Raw genomic sequence first — 20,824 nt, 5'->3', positions numbered from 1 at the left:
TGTTGCTGATCATCGGCCGTTAGAGATTATGATAACTCAAATCGACCACGGTTACTTTGAATTTTATCTTTTCTTTTGTCTTTTTATTCCATTAGTTTCATTTTCTTTTCAATAAACTTCAACATTTTTAAAAAATTAAAATTCAAGATAGAGGTATTTTGGTCCTTTTATTTGATGTACATGTAGTATTTTTTTCATCGGACTTTATTAGATTTAGTGTATTTAATTGTTTTATATTATGTATCACTTGCATTATAAATACTTGTATATACGTGAGATAAAACTAGACTAAGATGTCCTTTACAATATTGTTTGCTTGTCTTGGGGTTGGATTTGAAAGATCTGGATTATAAAAAAAAGTAAAAAATTATTTGCTTAACATTCCATGGTCCTTTAATGAGAAACCAGCATCACACCATGATTCCTTTTGCTAAAGGTCGGGGTGGAAAAGAACCGTTTAGTTTAAGGGACTCGCGGATTATCACAAAGGAAGTGTGTGAAAGGACCCCGAGCAAGCTTTCAACTTACAAAGTACTTGGACCCGGAATGATTCTTTTGGAAAACTACGTGAGCCTCAAGGACCAGGTATCCTTTTGGTAATATTGTTAAGACCTGGCCAGCACGCTCCATGGGTTGGATTGCAATAGTTGAATTCTTTTGACCGGATCTAATATTTTAGGTTGATATAGTGAATACATGTGACAAGTGGGGAGCTCTTCCAATGGGGTTTCACGAGCCCCGTTTCACCGTGGGAGAAGATTATCGAATATATGTCTTTTGGTCGAAACTGGGATCCAAAGAAAAAGCATAAGAATCGTTACAGAAGTGATGGTTCTGAGCCATCACCTATTCCGTACCAACTTTTTTCATTGGCCAAAAACGCAATTGAAGATGCTCAAGCCCATGTCGATGATCTTCCTTCAATGTGCCCAGATACTTGTATAGTCAGTTTCTATCCAACACTCAATGGCCGACTTGGCCTTCACAAGGTTAGTTTTAACTTGCACATACATACACGCACCTATGTCTTAGATTTTGACTTGTATATCTTATCCACGCTAATATAAAGAAGTGCATTTTTACCTAACATGATTCAAATATAATTTCTTTATCGTGGATCTTTTTTTTTTTTTTTCTCCAACTAAAGGGTAGTTTTGATTTGCCCAAATAGTTTTGTTAAATTACTAGAAAGTTCAGGGTTGTGATGTTGTAACATGACATTTTGCTCTTCACGTTAACGTAAAATTTTGGACTATTAATATGTTTTGATCAACCCTCCTTTTTAACATAACCCTCATATTGTAACGCTAATAGACCCATTTGTAATAGAGATAATAATTATAGGGCTTCTGTTTGACCGTAGGATCACCATGAGAGCAGTTTTATAGTACCAGCAGTGGATTTCCTGTGGTTTCCATCTCCATTGGCGAGACTGCTAAATTTGTGTATCTCCCTTTCGGAATAGATAAAAGTTTAGAAAGTGTTTTGTTGCGGTCTGGTGATGTATTGATATACGGTGGCATATCTAGAAGGATTTCTACTGAGATGACACAAATCCATGGAGACACCATGCCTGAGCCGTTATTACTAGAAACGAGGCTTAAGTCGGGATGGCTAAACCTTGCTTTAAAGCAATGTGACCCTGATGGTCTTTCCTGAAGAGTTATTTAGGGTTTTCTGTTTCTCATCCTTGGGATCCTGTTGTTCTTTATTTGAGTTTCATAGTGTCATTTTGGTACCAAGACAATACTTGTCTAGCAAGCCATGTTTCGTGTTTGTTATAAGTTAACTAGTGTATGGAGTCTGGACTTTGGCTTGAATTGCTATGTTTATTTGAGCCATCTTAAATTAATACTGGAGGTACGCAAAGAGTATGTATTTGAATAAAGCTATTGTTTTAAGGCGATGTTTGGGATTCCTTATTTGCACCTCCTTGACTTATATAAGCTGTTTTGATAGATTACTCCTTCTAACTTATCAAAAACTCTTTTTTCCTTCTTTAAAAAGTCTAAAAAGTCACATTACCCATTACCTGAACAACTTTTTAACTTATAAAAGTTTATAAGTTATGAGGTAAAAATAAGGTATACAAAACACCCCAAGTCTAAGATCTGGTTCAAGTTTGCGTTGCTCTTTGTTTAACGAATTTATTTATTTTATATTTTTAAGAGGTGTTGCATGTAATAATCTAAATTGGTTATGCATGTCATGCCAAAACTAAAACAGAAATTTATTAGTTCATGGTGGTTATTTCAATATTACACTTTGCTTTCGCTTTCTGCGATCCATCTGTTTACACCACCCTCCAAATTTATCAACCATAATAAGGTTTCATAACTTAGGAAAGTTAAAAATGTAAAGGGAGACAAAAATGATAAGTATTAAAAGGATTTGTAGGCAAAAAAAAAAACCTTCAAATAAATTAAAAAAGTCATTACTCAAAATATAAATAAAATAAAAAAATTAAAAAAACTAAAATGTTTCCTCCGTCTTTCGAGTTAAAAAAAAATTCAAAAAGACACAATGACGAAAATAAACAAAATACACAACGATAAGTAAAAAAAGATACACTATATCGCAAAGCATAATAGCATGCAAAATATAACACAATTTTGAGTAATATAACACAATATCAAGAAAAAAGACACAATGTTAAGGAAAAAATACACAAACAATAACGAAAATAAATTAAAAAAGCACAATAATAAACAAAAAATGATTTTTTTTCTCAACATTTTTTTTAAGAATGAGAAGAGAAAATTCTTGTTTTTTTCTACTATTTTTTTATTTTTGTTTTAAATTTTGAGTTATGATTTTATTTTTTAAAAATTTTTTTAAAGTTTTTCTTTTTGTAGCCACAAATCCTTTTTATTATTCTTCCTTTTTATTATTCTTCTTTTAGAATAACTTGACTCTTATAGTTTAATCCAGACGTTATATATTATTTTGGGCCCACTTTCGAAAAACGATAGACCACTCAAACTCAAAAGAAGTTTCTAATTCTTCTTAAGCAAGTTTCAGATTATATATCAAGTTTAGGAGATAATGGAATCATCATCGTTTTACTTACCTCAATTGCATGTTGATTTTTCAAACTCACTACATTGTTTTTAAAATGTTTGTGGCTTACCAACTTAACTAAAATAATTTGATGTTAACATTCTCTTTTCCTTAATATGTATAGATTTATAACCTTTTATTTTGATTTTTTTTTAAATAAAAATACAAATTATTCTTACTAATCTATGTATTTTAAGAAATATGCAGCTACCCACTCATTAATATTTATTATGTAATACTTTATAATCTATAAAATTATAAGGTTCCTTATGTGATTCATATATGAATACTAAGGCCTTAATCTATAATATATATAAACGAAACCCCTAAAATCCTACGTGTCGTAATGTGGTGGCTCCCCCCTTTTATAGAAGCCATCAGATTGCTTGATTTTTAAATGGAGACCTCTCATTGATTTAACCCAAATTCATGGGTATGGGTCTTACCAAAACCAGATAGATCTTAAACAGTTATAACATCTTATTAAATTAAAAATTAATCTTACCAATTATTTGATATGAAAATCCTATAAAATAGGAATATACTAAAATTTAATATCCAAATTAAAAAGAAAAAGATATTATTTATAATTAACAAACAATTTTATAGTAAAAAACATAAGCAGGTCATGGGTCACCAAATTCAGATAGCTTTTAAACGGGTTATAACATATCATTTATTTATGAAACCCTTTTATCATCAAACCCTAAGTATATTATTAACTTTCTTACAATAAAAAAAATTAAAATCCAAAAAATAAATATTAAAAAACAAAAAATGTAAAACAACCATTCTCTCAAGCCATCAGATTGCTTTATTTGTAAATGAAGGTTTCTCATATCATTTATTTGTGAAACCATTTTATCATCAAACCTCAAATATATTAATTATTAACTTTCTTACAATAAATAAAATTAAAATCCAAATATATACATATATAAATATTAAAAACGAATAATATAAAACAACCCCGTAATACGGGAGATAAAATCTAGTTATGGATAAAGATGAGACAATATGATCAGCATACCTTTTTGGTGGGTCCCGTCTACATATGCCAATTGTACAATCATAATTTCCATAATTATGATTGGATGGAAAACACCGATAGATGTATCTAATCAAGAACTCATAGATGCACTAGCTTTAGACATAAAGTCAGCATTTTGTAAGATTCAGTAAGTGAATCTAAAAGAAAACAAGGATATGATTAACTATGCATGAATACGGTTTTTCGAATGGAGTGTGTTAAATTAATGTGTTTTCCATAAAAGAAAAGGGTAAATGATAAAAACGGATAAAATGTTAGTTCTAGCAGGTGCCGTTGGGATTGATTGTTACCAGGCAAAAGGGTCCCAGGTGTTGAAGAGATGCATGGTCAACACTGCCCGTGATGATCCTTTAAAGTACACGGAAAGAGGGTGGTGTTCGTGAGCGGTTTTTGTCATAGACCACCCCATGAGGTTAAGGAATGTTATCTATAAAGAGTTTATAAAAGCCTTATAAAACATTTTGTGGTGTGTTTAAACGCTTAATGGCTTGATGTCACAAATGTTTTGCAAAAGTTTTAACTACATACTTATTGGCGAAAGCAAATGTTTTTTTATACTTAAGGGCAGTGGCGAAGCTTGAGCTTAGTCATAGCGGTGACTGAAGTCACGAACCTAAAAATTTCGGTTCGGGTCGGAAGGTGATTCGGTTCGGATCGTCGATCCGGTTTGGGTCGGGTCAAACAATACGATATATAGATATCTAATTTTTCTTCATTCATACAAATGATTTTCTTATAATAATAATAATAATAATAATAATAATAATAATAGTAAACACTAGATAATTTTTTAACCAACAAAGACCTAAAATATTCATTATAATGCGAGAGGAAGGGTGCAGTTACTCGATGTTGCGACGTGTGTGGTGTCTCCAAGGTTGAAGGCGTTGTCCTGTGTGTGGTGGCTAGTGGTCTCCAGGATGGTGTCTGACAACGGTGGACGACGGTGTGTACTTAATGGTGGATGATGGTCTCCAACGACTCGGTAAGGTAGTGAATTGGTGTTCTGAACCGAATGAATGGTAGATGTTTTCCAAACCCTAACCCAATGACAATCCTGTTGTTTTTGTTGTTGTTTAAACAAGTGTATCATTATTACAAATTAATAGCCCCCTTCAATGAGTTTTATAAAAACAAAGTTTTTAGTATTCGACTATTATTTGTTTTTAAAATTACGAGGTTTTATATATATAAAAAAATCAAAAGCTGAGATATTATAAAAAAAGGTTCAGCGGTGACCGATAGCGTTTTGAAGAATACTTCGGGGGTGACCACGCTCAATACCTATAAAAATTTTGGGACAAAAATCATGAAATTTACCTATTAACCGAAAAAACGATAGTGACCGGGGGTGACCCCGGTCCCCATAAAGCTTCGCCCATGCTTAAGGGTGAGGTACTTCAAAGTACTATTCAACATAAAAGAAAATACAGGGCACTCGATGTTATTTTACTCTAATTTAACAATAATGTAACTGCTTGTGGATTGTAATTTTGGGTTTGATTTGATTTAATTGAGTTTGATTATTTTATTTATAAGATTTTCACATGTATAAATCCAAAAAAGTGATGATTAGGCTATGTGTAGGGGAGGGACAATGTTAAAACGATTTTTGACACGTGGCGTCATCAGCAGTGTTGTAAAAATCCTGACTAGACGTTGATTAGTCGCTAGTCGCCACTTCATCGATTAATTTGGGCTAATAGGCCAATTAATCAGCCAATGATCAAATCCGGCCAAAATCAGGATTAATCGAACTTAATCGGTGGTTTCCAACAAAATTTCGACCAAAATCAACGGCTTCTGACGAGATTCCAGCCAAAATCAGTGGTATCCAGCAAGATTCCAGCCAAAATGTGTTTGTGTATGTATAAAATTGAAAATTATATATAAAAATGTGTGCATATATATATAAATCTGAAAATTATACATTAAAGTCCGATCCGATTAATCGCTAGTCCTCACCCTAGCACCCGACTAGCGACTAGCGATTTTACAACACTGGCGCCATGTCAACAGGGGGATGATTTTCATTTTGGGGTGTAGTAGTTTGTAGCCCAATATTGCTCAATCAAACACACACACACACACATAGTTTCGGGATCAAATACATTTTATTGTTAACATGAAAACAGTGAGAACCATTTTGTTGTTATTCTTAGGTTTGGTTTTATAATTGTATGTTATTTTTTGTTCGTATTTACTGATTTCTAATTATGAGACGTTGTAAGTATTTGTTAATTTACATTTTCTTGTTATTATTACGTTTTTTTCTTATGCTATTATAAGTATATGCTGTTATTATTTTGTTGTTGATTTTGATTATTTTGTTGTTAATATTAACTTTTTTTATTTGTTATTATAAAACATTGCTTATGTAGATAGATATTATAGTTGATATTGTTTTCTATGTTCTCATTTTTGGTAGATTCGTATTGTTTCCTACATTACCATGTTAAGATTATTTTGTACATGAACCCTCCCATCTAAGGGTGGCAAATCAAACCCAAATGGGTTGTTTTGGGTCAATTTGGACAACTTTTAAAATTGAGATGGGTGAGGATGGATCAAAATAATTTTACAAGAAGATCAAGATGGGTTGGAAAAATGCTAGTGGCTTTTGGTTGTAGGTTAGAATGGATTTGTTTGTGGGTTAGGATGGACTAAAACAAACTTTATTCAATTTTATTTCAAACAAAACCCACGAAACCGAATAGAAACCGAGAAATCAAAACCGAAATCATTGAAATCGAACATATACCGAAACCGACCGAAATGAAAAAAAGCAAAAAAAAACTGAAAAAACCGAACCTAAACCGAGACAAAACCAAGTTTTTTTTTAATGAACGAGGAAGACGGGGGGAAACATTTTAGTTATTTTACATTTTGCATTTTCGATTTATCTTTTGAGTTATTATTTTTTTATTAAGTTTTTTGAATATTTTTTTGAGGGTTTTGAAACCCTTTGTATTTTAACCTTTACTTAGTTCAAGATGGGTTAACTTTACCCATCTTAACCCATACCCATCCTAAACCGAACAAAAACCGAAAACATTGAAGCCGAATAGATTCCTAAAGAAACCGAATAGATACCTAAACGAAAAAAAAGCTAAAATGAACCCAAAAAAAACCGAACCTAGCCGAAACCAAGTTCTTTTTTTTTAATGAACGAAGACGATGTGGGAGACATTTTAGTTATTTTAGTTTTTACGTTTTTGATTTATATTTTGAGTTATTAATTTTTTTGAGGGGTTTTTGAAACCCTTTGTATTTTAGCATTTACTTGGGTCAAGATGGACCATCCTAACCCTCTATTTTAAAAATCCATCCTGACCCATGTAACACCTCGACCAAAGGCGGATTATACATCGGGGCGCCACATATTGTTTCATTACTCGTGACACTATTGGGTGTCAATATTTAATAAATACATTCATTCGCGCACGCGCAGGGTAAACACAAGATAACATAAATCAATATATTATAAGGCAAAATATTAGAACAACAAATAACTTGTCTTGATACATTTTAATCTAGGTCCAAAATAAAGAAAACTTCCTATGTGTCCACAAGCTCCAAAACAGCTACTGCAAACCTGAACATGTGTTAAAATAAACGTCAAACACTTGCGTGTTGGTGAGAAATCAAGTTTAATACAATACATAGATAACAATAAATCTGCGCGCAACATGTGTATGTCTGGTTTTCAACAAGGGTGTAATCTGATCGGGACCAACTCTAAGATTCATAAGACTGCTAGTGCTCACAATTGAGCTCACAAACAAGACAAACTGTGCATGTGTAAACAAAAGAGAAAATCATAAACGATAGTTCTCCCGTGTTCATCTAATGGTACCATGAGAACTGCGGAATAGACCGACAAGACGGTTAATGATCCACACATACAAATAAACAGCCAAGTCTACGTCCTCAACACATGGGATACTGCGCGACTAAAGTTCATAAACAAGTTTAAGACTCTAAGTTTGTATGAACACATGAACATCCCAAAACATTAAAAGCAAAAAGGGATTAGGTACGAGATTACTCACTTGATAAACGATGCGGTGTAAGATAAAGCAAGAACCAACTTTAAACAAGCACAAGTTAACCTATAAATAAGATTATTGTTTTAATGATTGGTTTTAAGTCTTGATTATAAGTTAGCATAATTAATAAGTAAATTATTATATATAATATATATATATATTACCGGAAAAGCAGGGCAGAACAGGGAGGAAGACGGAGGTAGAGAGGAAGACGGCAGAGAGAGCAAGGGGCAAGAGAACAGGAGAGATTAAGTGTTTTGTGTGTGTAGTGTTATGAAAATATTATTATTATTTATAGGAAAACCCTAGGAGACATAATCCCTAGAAAAGGGGAAAAGATCTTTAACAGGATCAAGCAAAAGATATCAAAAAGCATAAGAATCCAAAAGCAAAAGATATGGAAAGATATGGCAGCTGCAGAGGCAAGATAAAGCTGACAGGTTAACAGTAAAAAGCATGGGCGGATCAGATAAAGGTACTGGTCAAGCATGGAAAAAGCAGATCTCCAAAGATTATGTCAGTCACTTTATCTGCCAACCAATGGGGTTGGTGCGCATGCTGCGCCGAAAGTAACTTTTCAGACATAAAGCAGATTAGGTCAACAGCACAAAAGATAAGACAACACAAAAGCAACGGCTAGATTAAACAGAAGAAAACTCAAAGGGTTCAGCGCGAGAAAGCTCGAGCGCGAAGGCAGACACAGAAGGTCAAGAGAGCGCGAGCGCGAAGGCAGACAGAACTAACCTTAACGCGTCGCGGAAAGAACTACATTTCTAAGCGCGCCGCGGGAAGAATCACATTTCTTAGCGCGCCGCGGGAGGAACTAAAATTCCTAGCGCGCCGCGGGAAGAACTATAATTCTTCGCGCGTCGAGGGATGAACTACGATTCTTAGCGCGCTGCGAGAAGAACTACAAATACTTAGCGCGTCGCGGGAAGAACTACCGTTCTTAGCGCGCTGCGAGAAGAATTACAATTCTTAGCGCGCTGCGAGAAGAGTTCGTCTCGCGTATCGCTGAAACAGGTGGTCTTCACGCAGGATTCCTTGTAAGGGGTCTGGCGCGTGGAGCTGCGCAGACAACCTTAGGCGGGAAGGAACAAAGGACAAGCAAAGAGTTAGAAGAAAGAGGGAAACAAGGCGGAAATAGAGAAGGAGAGGGACGGGACGGCGGAAAGAAAGAGAGAGAAAGAGGCGGGAAGGAAATTATATATTATTATTAAAAGTAAAATATAAGTATAAATATTAAATCATAAAAGAAAGAGATCGGGTCAGAGAAACGGGTACCTGGGTCGGGTCGGATCGGGGCAGATGTTACAACCCATACCCATCCTGACCCAAATCCATTATAACCCATCACCCAAATCTAACCCAACCCAATCATATTGCCACCTCTACTCCCATGTATGTATGTATGTATGTATGTGTGTATGCTTGTATGTGTGTGTGTGTGTGTGTATAGGAAGAAGATAAAGAGAGAACTCCTTTTTAAAGAGATAACTAGAAAACTAATAAGGAAATATTTTTAATTTAATTAAAAAAATATTTTCTAAGAATACATTTTATTGTTAACATGAATAACAGCAATGCATGTATTTCCTAAGAATAACAGCAATGCATGTATGTGTGTGTGTGTGTTTTTTCTTTCATCCTTCTTATATGTTATTATTCTTTACTAGAAAAAAATATAAAAATAAAAAATAAAAAAAATAACAAAAAAAACTTGTTGTAGTGCACATATGCAATACATCGACATTTTTTATTGCATATGTGCACTAGTGTGTATTTTGATATGTGCAATAGTGTTGAATAGCGTATATGTAACTTTTTGTATTGTGTTAGTAAAATAGTGTTATATTATATACAAAAACAAAAAAAAAATCGATATAGTACATATGTGCATTAGTGTTGTATTACGTATATGTAGTGTGTATTACATACAATTATTAGTGTTGTATTTGCATATATTCAATAGTGTGTTTTGTATAATGCAATTGTGTTGTATTATTTGCAATAAAACACTATTGTATGTATACAATACACATTAGTGCACATATGCACTACGTCGACAGTTTTTTTTAAGAACAATAACATCTTAATAGGAGGAAAGAAAAAAAAATTCACAAAATATTTTTTTTTAAGTTAAACATAATTCTTTATTAGTTCTCTCTTTACGAGGAGTTCTCTCTAGATCACACCCATATATATATATATATATATGGGAGGGATCTTTTGAGAACCATGTTGAGTTGTAAGAACTTAAGAACTCCATTGTAGGCCACACATTTAATTAACTGGATTGGAATATGCGATTGAGATTAGATCTGGCAAAAAAGTCAAAGTAGGAGAGAGAATAAAGATGTACGTGGTTACACTAACTTTTACGTCCGTTACATATGTGTAAAAAGTCGACTTGGTGCGTAAAAAATTCTATAATTTTTTACGTGTATGTAACCTACATATATTACGCATGTGTAAAAAAAATTCAAAAAAAAATCGTTACACTGAGTTCTTTCGAGTTCTTAAAACTCAAAGGAGTTCTCATTTGAAATCTCCCCTACACACACACACACATACACACATAGAGCATGTATAGAATGAAACATTTGATTTAAGAAAACCTATGAAAACCCTAGATAATATAATTTTTTTGTTGTTTTTACGCATGTAATATATGTTGTTGCATTTAATACAAAACATCGATTAATAAAAAAAATTGTTACCTATTTTTTTTTTTTTTTTACTTTTTTTTGAACTTTTAAGCATATTTTTCAGGAGAGGAAAAATATAAGTTTACTTTTACATTTTTTATTAACTTTATTCGTGGACCAAAAATTCAAATTTCAATTAAAAACATATGGTTGATAATGAGGTTTTAGAGTTTTCTTAACTCAAGTGGGTTTTATTTTATCATAATAATAAAATAATATTATTTCCAAACCTTTACTCGGCGGCAAATGCATGCCCCCCTTCAAATTAGGGGTGAGCAGAAACCGAATTACCGAAAAAACCGTACCGAAGCATTAACTGACAGTTAATTTTTTGTTTTTTTGAAAAACTGAATTTTGGTTTCGGTTCGGTTTTCCATTTTTGAAAAACCGAACCGGACCGATATGTATTTTTACTTAAATATTCATACAATTATATGTGTTTTTTTAGATGTTATGACCGGAAACAAGACACCAAAAGGATCTACCGTTGCTGGTGATGAAGATTATGAAGTTGATAAGGATTGGGAGTAAACTTTGAAGATAAATAAGATGAAGAATGAAGATTGAAACTAAACTTTTAGTGTTTTTCAATTAAAAAATTTGTTATATTTTAAACTCTAGCACCCTTGCAAGTTTGTATTTGTTTGGGTCCACGTAATATAATGCCTATTTTTGTGTTTTAAATCTTATGTGCATTTTCATTTTTTTTGGAATTTTTTTGCAATGTCTACATACACACAAAAAAAACCGATTATAACCAAATCGAAAAAACTGAAAAACCGAAAACCGATCGGTTTGTGTATTTGAAAAACCGACTTTTCGGTTTCACCTAAAAACCGAACCGAACCGTGCTCAGCCGTATTTCAAATCGCTGGGGGTGGGGGGCACGTAGAGGGCTATATTGGGACGATATTGCCCCCAATATTGCCCCACTACACATTGCCGTTTGGAGTCTAATACTAGCTTCATTAAAAAAAAATCAGCTAAATTCGTTTGCAATTACTTTTTTTTTTCTTTTCATTTTACAAACCACATGAACTAAAAATCAGCTAACTTACTAAAAAAATTAAAATCCTAAACAACTCTCCGAATCAAAATGTACATTATTTTGCCAAAACCTTGATATCTGCAACGATGCTTTATCCCAGATGCAATTAAGATCCAAAGTAAAATGACAATCAAGGTTACCTTTTGAGTAGGTTGCGGGTCATGTCATTCTGCTCGACCATACAATAGGCAATTGTTTAAAACGTGAGTAAACCTGTTAATAAAAAATGTACTTTATGCAATTTTTTTTAATTTTTAATTAATTGAGATTAGTATGCTAGATTCCATTATTTATTTTTACTAGTATATGAAACTTAAAACGGTGTTATAGACATGAGATATAAGGTACTTAAACGAGTCACATTCATGTTTGATACTTGTATTAAGCGCGCTGTCTCTAACATGCTTACCAATTTCTTTTAATAGTCCCAGGGGCAAATCTTTTCATGGGACGAACCGAGCCATGACCCCAACAGTTTGTTCGCTTAATAGCGTATTTTTTTCAAAAAAATCAAAACAAAAATTTTATATATTGAGTCCGAACCATCCTGATTATTTGAATCAACCCCCCCCCCCCCCCCCCTCCCCTTGAACTTTTTAAAGAAAACCTAAAAAATAAAGTCCCATAAGCCCAATCCCAAACGCATTTTAAACTGAAAGAAGCAAACATCAAGCCCAAAACCCCAACCCCATTGTTGAAGTTGGAATGGCCGTTTACGTTTTCGCCGCTGGGTCGTGTGGGTGTGAAATCGAACCAAATAGAAGCAGGCAACTAAGGTTCAGCACTTAGTAGTGACGATTGACGAAGATTCAGACTTCAGATACCATGTTCGGCCACTAATTTTACCATTTGGTATTTTTTTTACAATTTGGTACTTTGGTTGGTCAGGGTTTAAAATTATTGAAAGAATTTGTGCTCGAATTTGGTCTCCTTTCAGAATTTAGGAATATGTGTGTTTTGATTATGTGAACTCGGTATTCGAATGTCAATTTGATGTGTTTTGATTTTGGACTTTCAGCAATGAAAATATTCAACAATCGTCTTTGCAATAAGATGTCAGATGATTATCTTACGAATAACTTAGTGATTTACATTGAAAAAGAATTGGCTGAAAGTTTTGATTCAGCACCCGTAATTCTTTATAAAGAGCTTAAAGGTCATCGGGATGAGTTGTGATTCTTTTTCTGATACTCATCCTTCCCCTCACATATTTTTTTCGTTTGCTTTAAAATTTGAGTTTTTATGTGTAAGAAAAGTAATTTGAATGATTGAATTTAGAGTTTTGTTGTTTGACTTGACTTGAACTACATCGTCAACCATAAACTTAGAAGCATTAAAAAATATTTTGGGTTTGTGACTTTCAGCCCAGCCTAATTAAATGTTCAAGATCCATCACTGAATAGTACAAGATCCGCCACTGAATAGTCCTTGTAATCCTCTTCAACTTCATACTCACACAACTTTTGCCTTCCATCAACTTGATCACACACACTCATGATCTTCTTTGTAACTTCAAATCCACACTACTTACATGTTTGGGTACTTATCTTTGCCATGAGATGTCGATACTCGATGCTATTTTGTACGCTTTCGTTTAGTTTCCTATAAGTCAATAAATCAATAATACTGTAGTGATATTTCTAACCTATAAAAATTTTAAGTCTTTAAATGAACTCTTAAACTTGAGCTTTAATCCCTCGACCGGACGCTTCAACTATTTGACTCGTTTAGTGTAAATACTTGTACTGACTTATATGCGGTTATACACTTATACCTCATGAGACAATGTTTATTTAAAAATCTCAATATGAACTCTTTAATACCCTTTGTTGATTTTAATATATTGATGTGTGAACGTATATATATTTAAAAAAAAAAATTCACACAAATAGGTTTAAACAATATAAATGATTTTCATCATAGGATTAACTACACAAAAATAAACAAGTGTACGCGTTACATGGTAATATAGGTAGGATAGGAACCAAGAATCATTCGGTGTACATGACAACTACCATCGATTAACTTTTATAATTATCTACCGATTAAGTAGATTGATTTGTGAATATTGCAATTAAATAATAACTAGCAATTACTCTAAATGAAACAAGTTACAAAGAAGATGATAATTAATCAAGGGAAAATATCACTTTGATTTCAAATCCACATGGCAAAATAACAACACACATGAACTTGTGGTGTGATAATTTTCTACACATTACACGTGAAAGTAGACTATGTTCCCGCCAAGACTATTTAATCATATGTCTCTTCAAGAAAGTAGAATAATAAACACACAATAGCCACCTAAAATCATGCAATGAAGAGCCATATAACTATTCATTTTAATGAGAAAGGTGGATCAGATTCCTGTTAAAGCTAATACCACTAACTCTTTGGAAAGTTAATACGACAAGCACGAACTAAATACCTCGAATTGTGTAAGATAAACACGAACTGACTACCATATCATGGATATTCTTCAACTATATGTATAAGGAGGCACATTTCTTTTATAAACATTTAATCCTGATTCACTAGTCATAGTAAAATGCCAAAAACCACATACAAACAAGATACTTACAAACATGTTTGAGGATTAATCTATCACAAAAGATGATGCTTTGGTTCATAAAGAACTGATTTTAGACTACAATTTATTTTCCCTTGTGTTCTTTTTGCTTGTAATCATAAATCCTGACGACCTGACCCCGCAGTGGGTGATTTTTCTTTGTTCTTTTTGTGGTGATAATTTGTGGGCTAGGAATCCGATATCCCAATTGCAAACATGTCTCAAATGTATAAAATAAACCATCAACTTATAGTAATGTCTCAAGATGTCTTAGTAACAAAGTTCTTATAAAAAGTTGTTCCAAATCTCAAAACCTAATCAGTAATCATATAAAGGAGTTCTAATTCCTACATACTAGGAGATTACATAATAATAAAACTAACTAAAAGTATATAAAATAAAAGATAATAATATTTCAAACTTCAAATAATTATAATTTATAAAGATATGAAAGGTTGCAACTTCGTTCCAAAGACTTAAAAGTAGTTGATGGCGAACCACTAGAAAGTACATTGAAACTTCAAAGTCAATTATATATCTTTTCTTCGAAATGGTTATTGAACATTCCAGGAAACTTCAGTACTTCACAGAAGTCGTTATAGGAATAAAGTAGTTGATATCTATGAGGCTTAAAGTTATTTTGGCTTTTAACAATCCAACTCATTTGCGTAAATTACCAATCACGCACCTTTACAATTTCTAGCAAAATTAAATTAAATTTGTTATAAATTTCAATTTCATTTAGATATTCAGTTTCTTTTTATTTCCGACTTTCCTAACCTAGGAGTTAACAATAACCGTATCGTTAATCAAAGTCAAACCGAAAACTGACAAAACTATATGACATTAACCGAAAACCAATTTAACAGAAAATCTGTTATCGGGTTTTTGTATCAACGGTTAACAAAAATTAACCAAACCGAACCAAACCAAACCAAACCAAACCGTTTATATTTTCTTTATAACATCATTTCATGTAGTCATACATTAATTTCATGTATATCTATTTGATGTATTTAGAGCAAAAAGTTTAGTCAAAGTTTGATTTTAATTATTAACTGAACCAAACTCAACTGAAAACAAACAAACTAAATAAACAAACCGTAACAATTAACAGAAACCGAATAGTTAATTCAGTTAAGACTAATAACTGAACCGATCACACCCTTGTCTAAGACCGTCCGTAGTCGCAAAGTCATGGTGGCGTTTTGGAGCCAAAATGTCGGGGAACAAACCCCCCTCCCCCCGACGTTTTGGGTGATTTTTTGGTTTCGGCATTTTGTACAAAATATTGGCGTGGCATGAGTTTTGAGGGTCTTGTGAAAGAGAGGAGAGGAGAGAGAGGCGTTTTGGGTGGATTTTCCACTACACCCGCTTGTTGTAAAATACCTAAAAGCTAACTAAGCGTCACATAACTCAAATTTCCTGGGTGTGCCTCGTTTTGACTAGAGGTGTACAAAAAAACCGGTTTTAGACAAACGAACCGAACCGGTTTGGGTTTAAACTTGGTTTCACCCAAACCGATAAACTGACCAAACCGCCAGTTTCAGTACCGGTTCTCTTAAGATCTACCAAACTGATTTTGAAACCGAACCGGTTTTAGAAAAACCGGACCAAACTGACGTGACTAGCCGAGCCTATCTTGCTTCTAAACTGGTTTATAAACCAAACCAATTTAAATAAAACCGGTTTTGACCAGCCGTTGACCAAACCGATTTTGTACACCTCCAGTTTTGACTACGCACGAACGCACGATATAAATCTTGAAAATATGGTGCATTACCTTTTGGGCCAATTGGGCCCACAACTCGAAACTGTGTTAAACTTAATCCCGAAGTTTGTTTTTTTTATTTCTTTTTCCTTCGAAAAATTCTCAGAATGATTAAAAATTAAAGATAACGATAATCACTAACATTAACATACATACATACATACATACATACATACATCCCACCTCCAAAATCCCCAAATTATTCTCCAATTTTCTCTTAAACCCTAAATTATTCTTCCTAATCCGATTCGACTTCCTCGATGCCCAATTCTCTTCAAGTTTAAGCCTTTCTTCACAATTGATCGGGTTTTAATGCTACCCATGAGTTCCGATCATCTTGTTCAATTCACATTCACCTCTTTTTCCGATGACGATGATGATGATGTGTACTATGACGATGATGCCGATGCTTATGATGTTGATCGTGACGTGGACGACGGCGCCGATGAGTATAATGTTCTGGTCAACCGCGCCAATCCCACGTCCGATAAAAGCTATGTGATCCTTACAGAACGCGATCTGGGTAAACGGCTAGAGGAAGATGTTATTATCGTTACCTCTGTTTTATCCATACCTAGAGATGATGCTTGTTTGTTATTGGTTAGGTATAATTGGGATGTTAGTAAGCTTCATGAGGCTTGGTTTCAGGATGAGGCTGCAGTGCGTCGGAGTGTCGGGTTATTAGACGTTGGCACGGATGCTAAGTTCCCGAAATCGGATGGTCGAAAGGTGGACTGTGGGATTTGTTTTGAGTCGGTTAGGAAGAGGGATATTGCTACTTGTGGGTGTGATCATAGTTATTGTAAGGTGTGTTGGAAGGCGTATGTTGGGACGGCGATTAATGATGGTGCGGGGTGTTTGACTTTACGGTGTCCGGAGCCTGGATGCGGTGCTGCGGTTGGTCCGGATATGGTTAAGTTGTTAGTTACTGAGAGTGAAGTGAAAAGGTATGATCTTTTTATGCTTAGGACTTATGTTGACAGTAATAAGAAGATTAAATGGTGCCCTGGTCCGGGGTGCGAGTACGCGGTTGAGTTTGATGATGATTTTGAGATTGGGAATTATGATGTTTCTTGTTTTTGTAAGTATGGTTTTTGTTGGAAGTGTATGGAGGACGCGCACCGTCCGCTTGATTGTGAGACGGTGGGTAAATGGGTGTTGAAGAATAATGCGGAAGCTGAAAACACGAACTGGATTCTTGCGTACACGAAGCCGTGTCCTAAATGCAAGCGGTCGATTGAGAAGAATCACGGGTGTATGCACATGACTTGCAGGCAGCCTTGTGGTTATGAGTTTTGTTGGTTGTGTCTTCGCTCGTATAATGGACATGGTACAGCTTGTAATAGTTTTACTAAAGAAGGGGGTGTTGCTGTTCCTGAAGCTGAAAAACAAAGGGAGTTGGCTAAAATGGCGATTGAAAGGTACACGCATTATTATGAACGGTGGGCTGCTAATGAAAAGTCGAGAAAGCAAGCACTTTTGGATTTGCATAAGATTGAAACTGTTGATATTAAAACCCTTAGTTTAAACTACTGTCAACCGGAGACACAGTTGCAGTTTATTATTGATGCTTGGTTGCAGATAGTTGAGTGCAGGCGCGCGCTGAAGTGGACATACGCGTATGGATTTTATATTCCTAATCAAGAAGCAGCTAAAAAGCAGTTTTTTGAGTATTTGCAGGGTGAGGCGGAGTCTGGTTTAGAAAGGCTTCATCTTTGTGCTGAGAAAGAATTACAAACTTATATTATAAACGAAGATGAAAACGCAACTGAAGAACAGTTTAATGCTTTTAGGGTGAAGTTATCTGATTTGACTACTGTGACTCGGTCTTATTTTGAGAATCTGGTTAGGGCGTTGGAGAATGGTCTTTCGGATGTTGACTCTAACGAGACTCGAGCCATGGATGGTTCAGACCAGGGTGCAGCGGGTGGTTCGAGTAGCAAGGTTAGAGGGCGGGCGGCTGGTGAGTCGTCGAGACGAGGTGATGGTTCGAAGAGGATGAGGATGGTGACGAGGCGGCCCATGAATGATACACAGAGGCATGCGGCTTGGATGGCTGGTGAGCCTAGTAACGAGCAGCTGGGTGATCAAGACGGATAGATGAATGGTTTGCAGGGTGTTTGGTATAGTTTTTAAAACTGAATAAGTATTTTTCTTTTCCCTTAAACTTTACAACTTCTTGATTTGTGGGCAGTCTAATTGATGCTTTATGTTTGTGTGTGTTGTTCTATTGTATGATGCTGACCATTTTCGGTTATCTATGCGTGTTTAAAACTGAACTAGCTAAAAGATCAGATTATCTATGTAAATAAAAATAAGTACGTGTACAAGTATAGAATATGTTTAAAGGGCGACTATTTCATCTTCATCGGTATTTTGTTTATGGTTTCTTTGTATTCTTTGAATTCAATCGTTATGGTTTCTTTGTATTCTTTGAATTCAATTGTCATCCCGGAAGTTGGATTCAGGCAGTTATTTCCCAGAATTGAGCATTGCTTGGTGTGCACATCTCTTTCATTTGCTAGATAAAGGATGAAGAGGTTAATAGTTACAGAATGAAAATGATGGAAATATGGATGGATATATTGTCTTTCAATCCCAATTGATATCTAATGTCTTTACCATGCCATAATTTGTATAAAATGGCTTTCATTTTATGCCATGTCAACCAACCTCTTCAAACTACATGCATGAACCTCCTTATGTTTCATCAAAATAATATGTAAAGCTGATGTTTTAGGTGTTGATATAATGTTAATTATTAATTATAATTATAATGGTGCATTTAACTTGTCCGCTTAAAACACTGCGTCTAAATTTGCTGGAATGACGTGTCTAAACCAATTACAACGGTACGCCAAACTATTACGACGATGTGTCCAAACAAACATGTACTATATAGACATATACCATCACCTATAATATATGTCATATTATGAATCCTTTTCAAACGCAACAACCACTTTGCATAGAGACTCACCTCTGGTACATGTACCATCGCCTATGGTACATGTAACATACGTATATTACATATCTGTAAAAAAAATTAAAAAAAAAAATGTTACGTTGAGTTTTTTTAAGTTCTTAAAACTCAAAATGGTTCTCAAAAGAAATCAACTCTATATATTTAACCGTCAAAGGTTATTCTCATTTTTCATAAATTGATTGATTCAATTTTCTTAATATTATTCTCAAGTCTCAACACCTTTTTGCTGTTCTATTTCTCAAGCCCAAATTTGTTTTTCGCGGGCCGCTTCATCTTTTTAATTGTAATGCAACACGAGTCCCAAACATCAAAGCATCCATCAACGTTTCAGCCCACCATTTAAGCTTCACTAATAATTTTAATTGGGCCAAAATAATTAAGATTTGGTTGCTTGTCCAGTTGTCCCCTGTGCATTGCGGTGAGACCTTTGAAAGAAAACCCGTGTGTTAAGGCGGTCATGTAACGGGAGTTCGGTCGGTATCGCCTCGACTGCATTTACAACTTGGGTTACCATATCAAAAAGAATGACAATTAGTTTATTAAATGATACCTAGTTATATAATATTAATCGGCAACCTTTAAATCAAACATCTAAAAAAATTGAACTTGTTTTATTTTTAATTTTTACTTGAAGATTGAAATTCTAAATTTCCAATCGCTTATCTTTCAATAATTGAGAATGCGTTTTAAATGTATGGTCCTTTTGGGTAGACATACTTATTCTCTCAAGTACCTTTCATTTTATTATATGGTTCTCTCTTTTATGGGCAAACAATTTGAAAGTTATGTTTTTTAATATTTAATTTAAGTTATTTATTATTCTACTTTAAAATCATGCAGTTGTTTTTTTAGTTACCGTAAAAAAGTTATAGTTATAATAATTTACAAATGGACCTTATGCCTAATGATTAATAGTACAAAACTACAAGTTACAAAACTATTAATCATCTACTTATAACTTGTGTCTTGTGCGTTTGCACTCTAAATCATTGAACATTAAAACAATACACGAGTTAAGATAGATTTTCTTTTTGTTTTTTCCCTTTACTGTGGTGTGAACTGATCACCCTTTAATATGTTTCCAAGATGTTTTGTAGTATTTTCAATCAATAATGCACAAATGCCTTTATATATCAAGTAAGGTCTACATGGCCCGCGTAAATACTAAATACACATATTTATTGCCTTTTCTTTATCCTAATGCCAACTTTTGTCACCCACGAGATTTGAACTCCCACCACATAAAAATGTTTAAGTCTTATCACACATTTTGATATCGCTAGGGCAATAGCCTTTTATTCAACACATGTTACTACATCTACCTTTTCATATTCTAATAAAGTAAAATAAATGTGGACACTTGTCATGTTTTGGTTAATTCTTACAATTTTTTTCCCTCCAACTAATATGCCCTAATATATGTAAAAAATTAATAATTATTCACTTTCCTTTTACATTATATTTATATAATATCTATATAATTTTATAATTATGAATATTAACATATTATTTTACTATATATTTCAAAATACTTTGTGAATTCCAAAAATCAACAACAAATCATGTTTCTCAAATGAAA

General features: G+C 33.9%; 1 protein-coding gene and 1 pseudogene across 1 annotated transcript; both read left to right on the top strand.

Annotated features, from left to right (window-relative positions):
- The first annotated feature begins 417 nt into the window (after positions 1 to 417).
- On the top strand, positions 418 to 1,659 carry LOC143575912 (DNA N(6)-methyladenine demethylase ALKBH1C-like). Its single transcript, XM_077060153.1, has 3 exons — positions 418 to 596; positions 707 to 989; positions 1,381 to 1,659. The coding sequence occupies exons 1-3, from the start codon at positions 418 to 420 to the stop codon at positions 1,657 to 1,659; spliced, it is 741 nt and encodes a 246-aa protein (XP_076916268.1).
- Positions 1,660 to 16,457: 14,798 nt separating this feature from the next.
- On the top strand, positions 16,458 to 18,474 carry LOC143575908 (putative E3 ubiquitin-protein ligase ARI8 pseudogene; annotated as a pseudogene).
- Positions 18,475 to 20,824: the final 2,350 nt, after the last annotated feature.

The sequence above is a fragment of the Bidens hawaiensis genome, unplaced genomic scaffold (assembly GCF_021521415.1).
Source record: "Bidens hawaiensis isolate Kalapana, Puna unplaced genomic scaffold, B.hawaiensis_p1.1 tig00027790_1, whole genome shotgun sequence".
NCBI lineage: Eukaryota > Viridiplantae > Streptophyta > Magnoliopsida > Asterales > Asteraceae > Bidens > Bidens hawaiensis.
This window is presented reverse-complemented; position numbering and strand designations above follow the sequence as displayed.

Bases quoted from the DNA above. Each gene is read 5' to 3' on its own strand.
- LOC143575912 (XM_077060153.1), top strand. From the start codon at position 418: ATGATTCCTTTTGCTAAAGGTCGGGGTGGAAAAGAACCGTTTAGTTTA. The intron at 597-706 runs GTAATATTGTTA...ACATGTGACAAG, and splicing joins AAGGACCAGGTATCCTTTTG to TGGGGAGCTCTTCCAATGGG. The intron at 990-1,380 runs GTTAGTTTTAAC...CCATGAGAGCAG, and splicing joins GCCGACTTGGCCTTCACAAG to TTTTATAGTACCAGCAGTGG.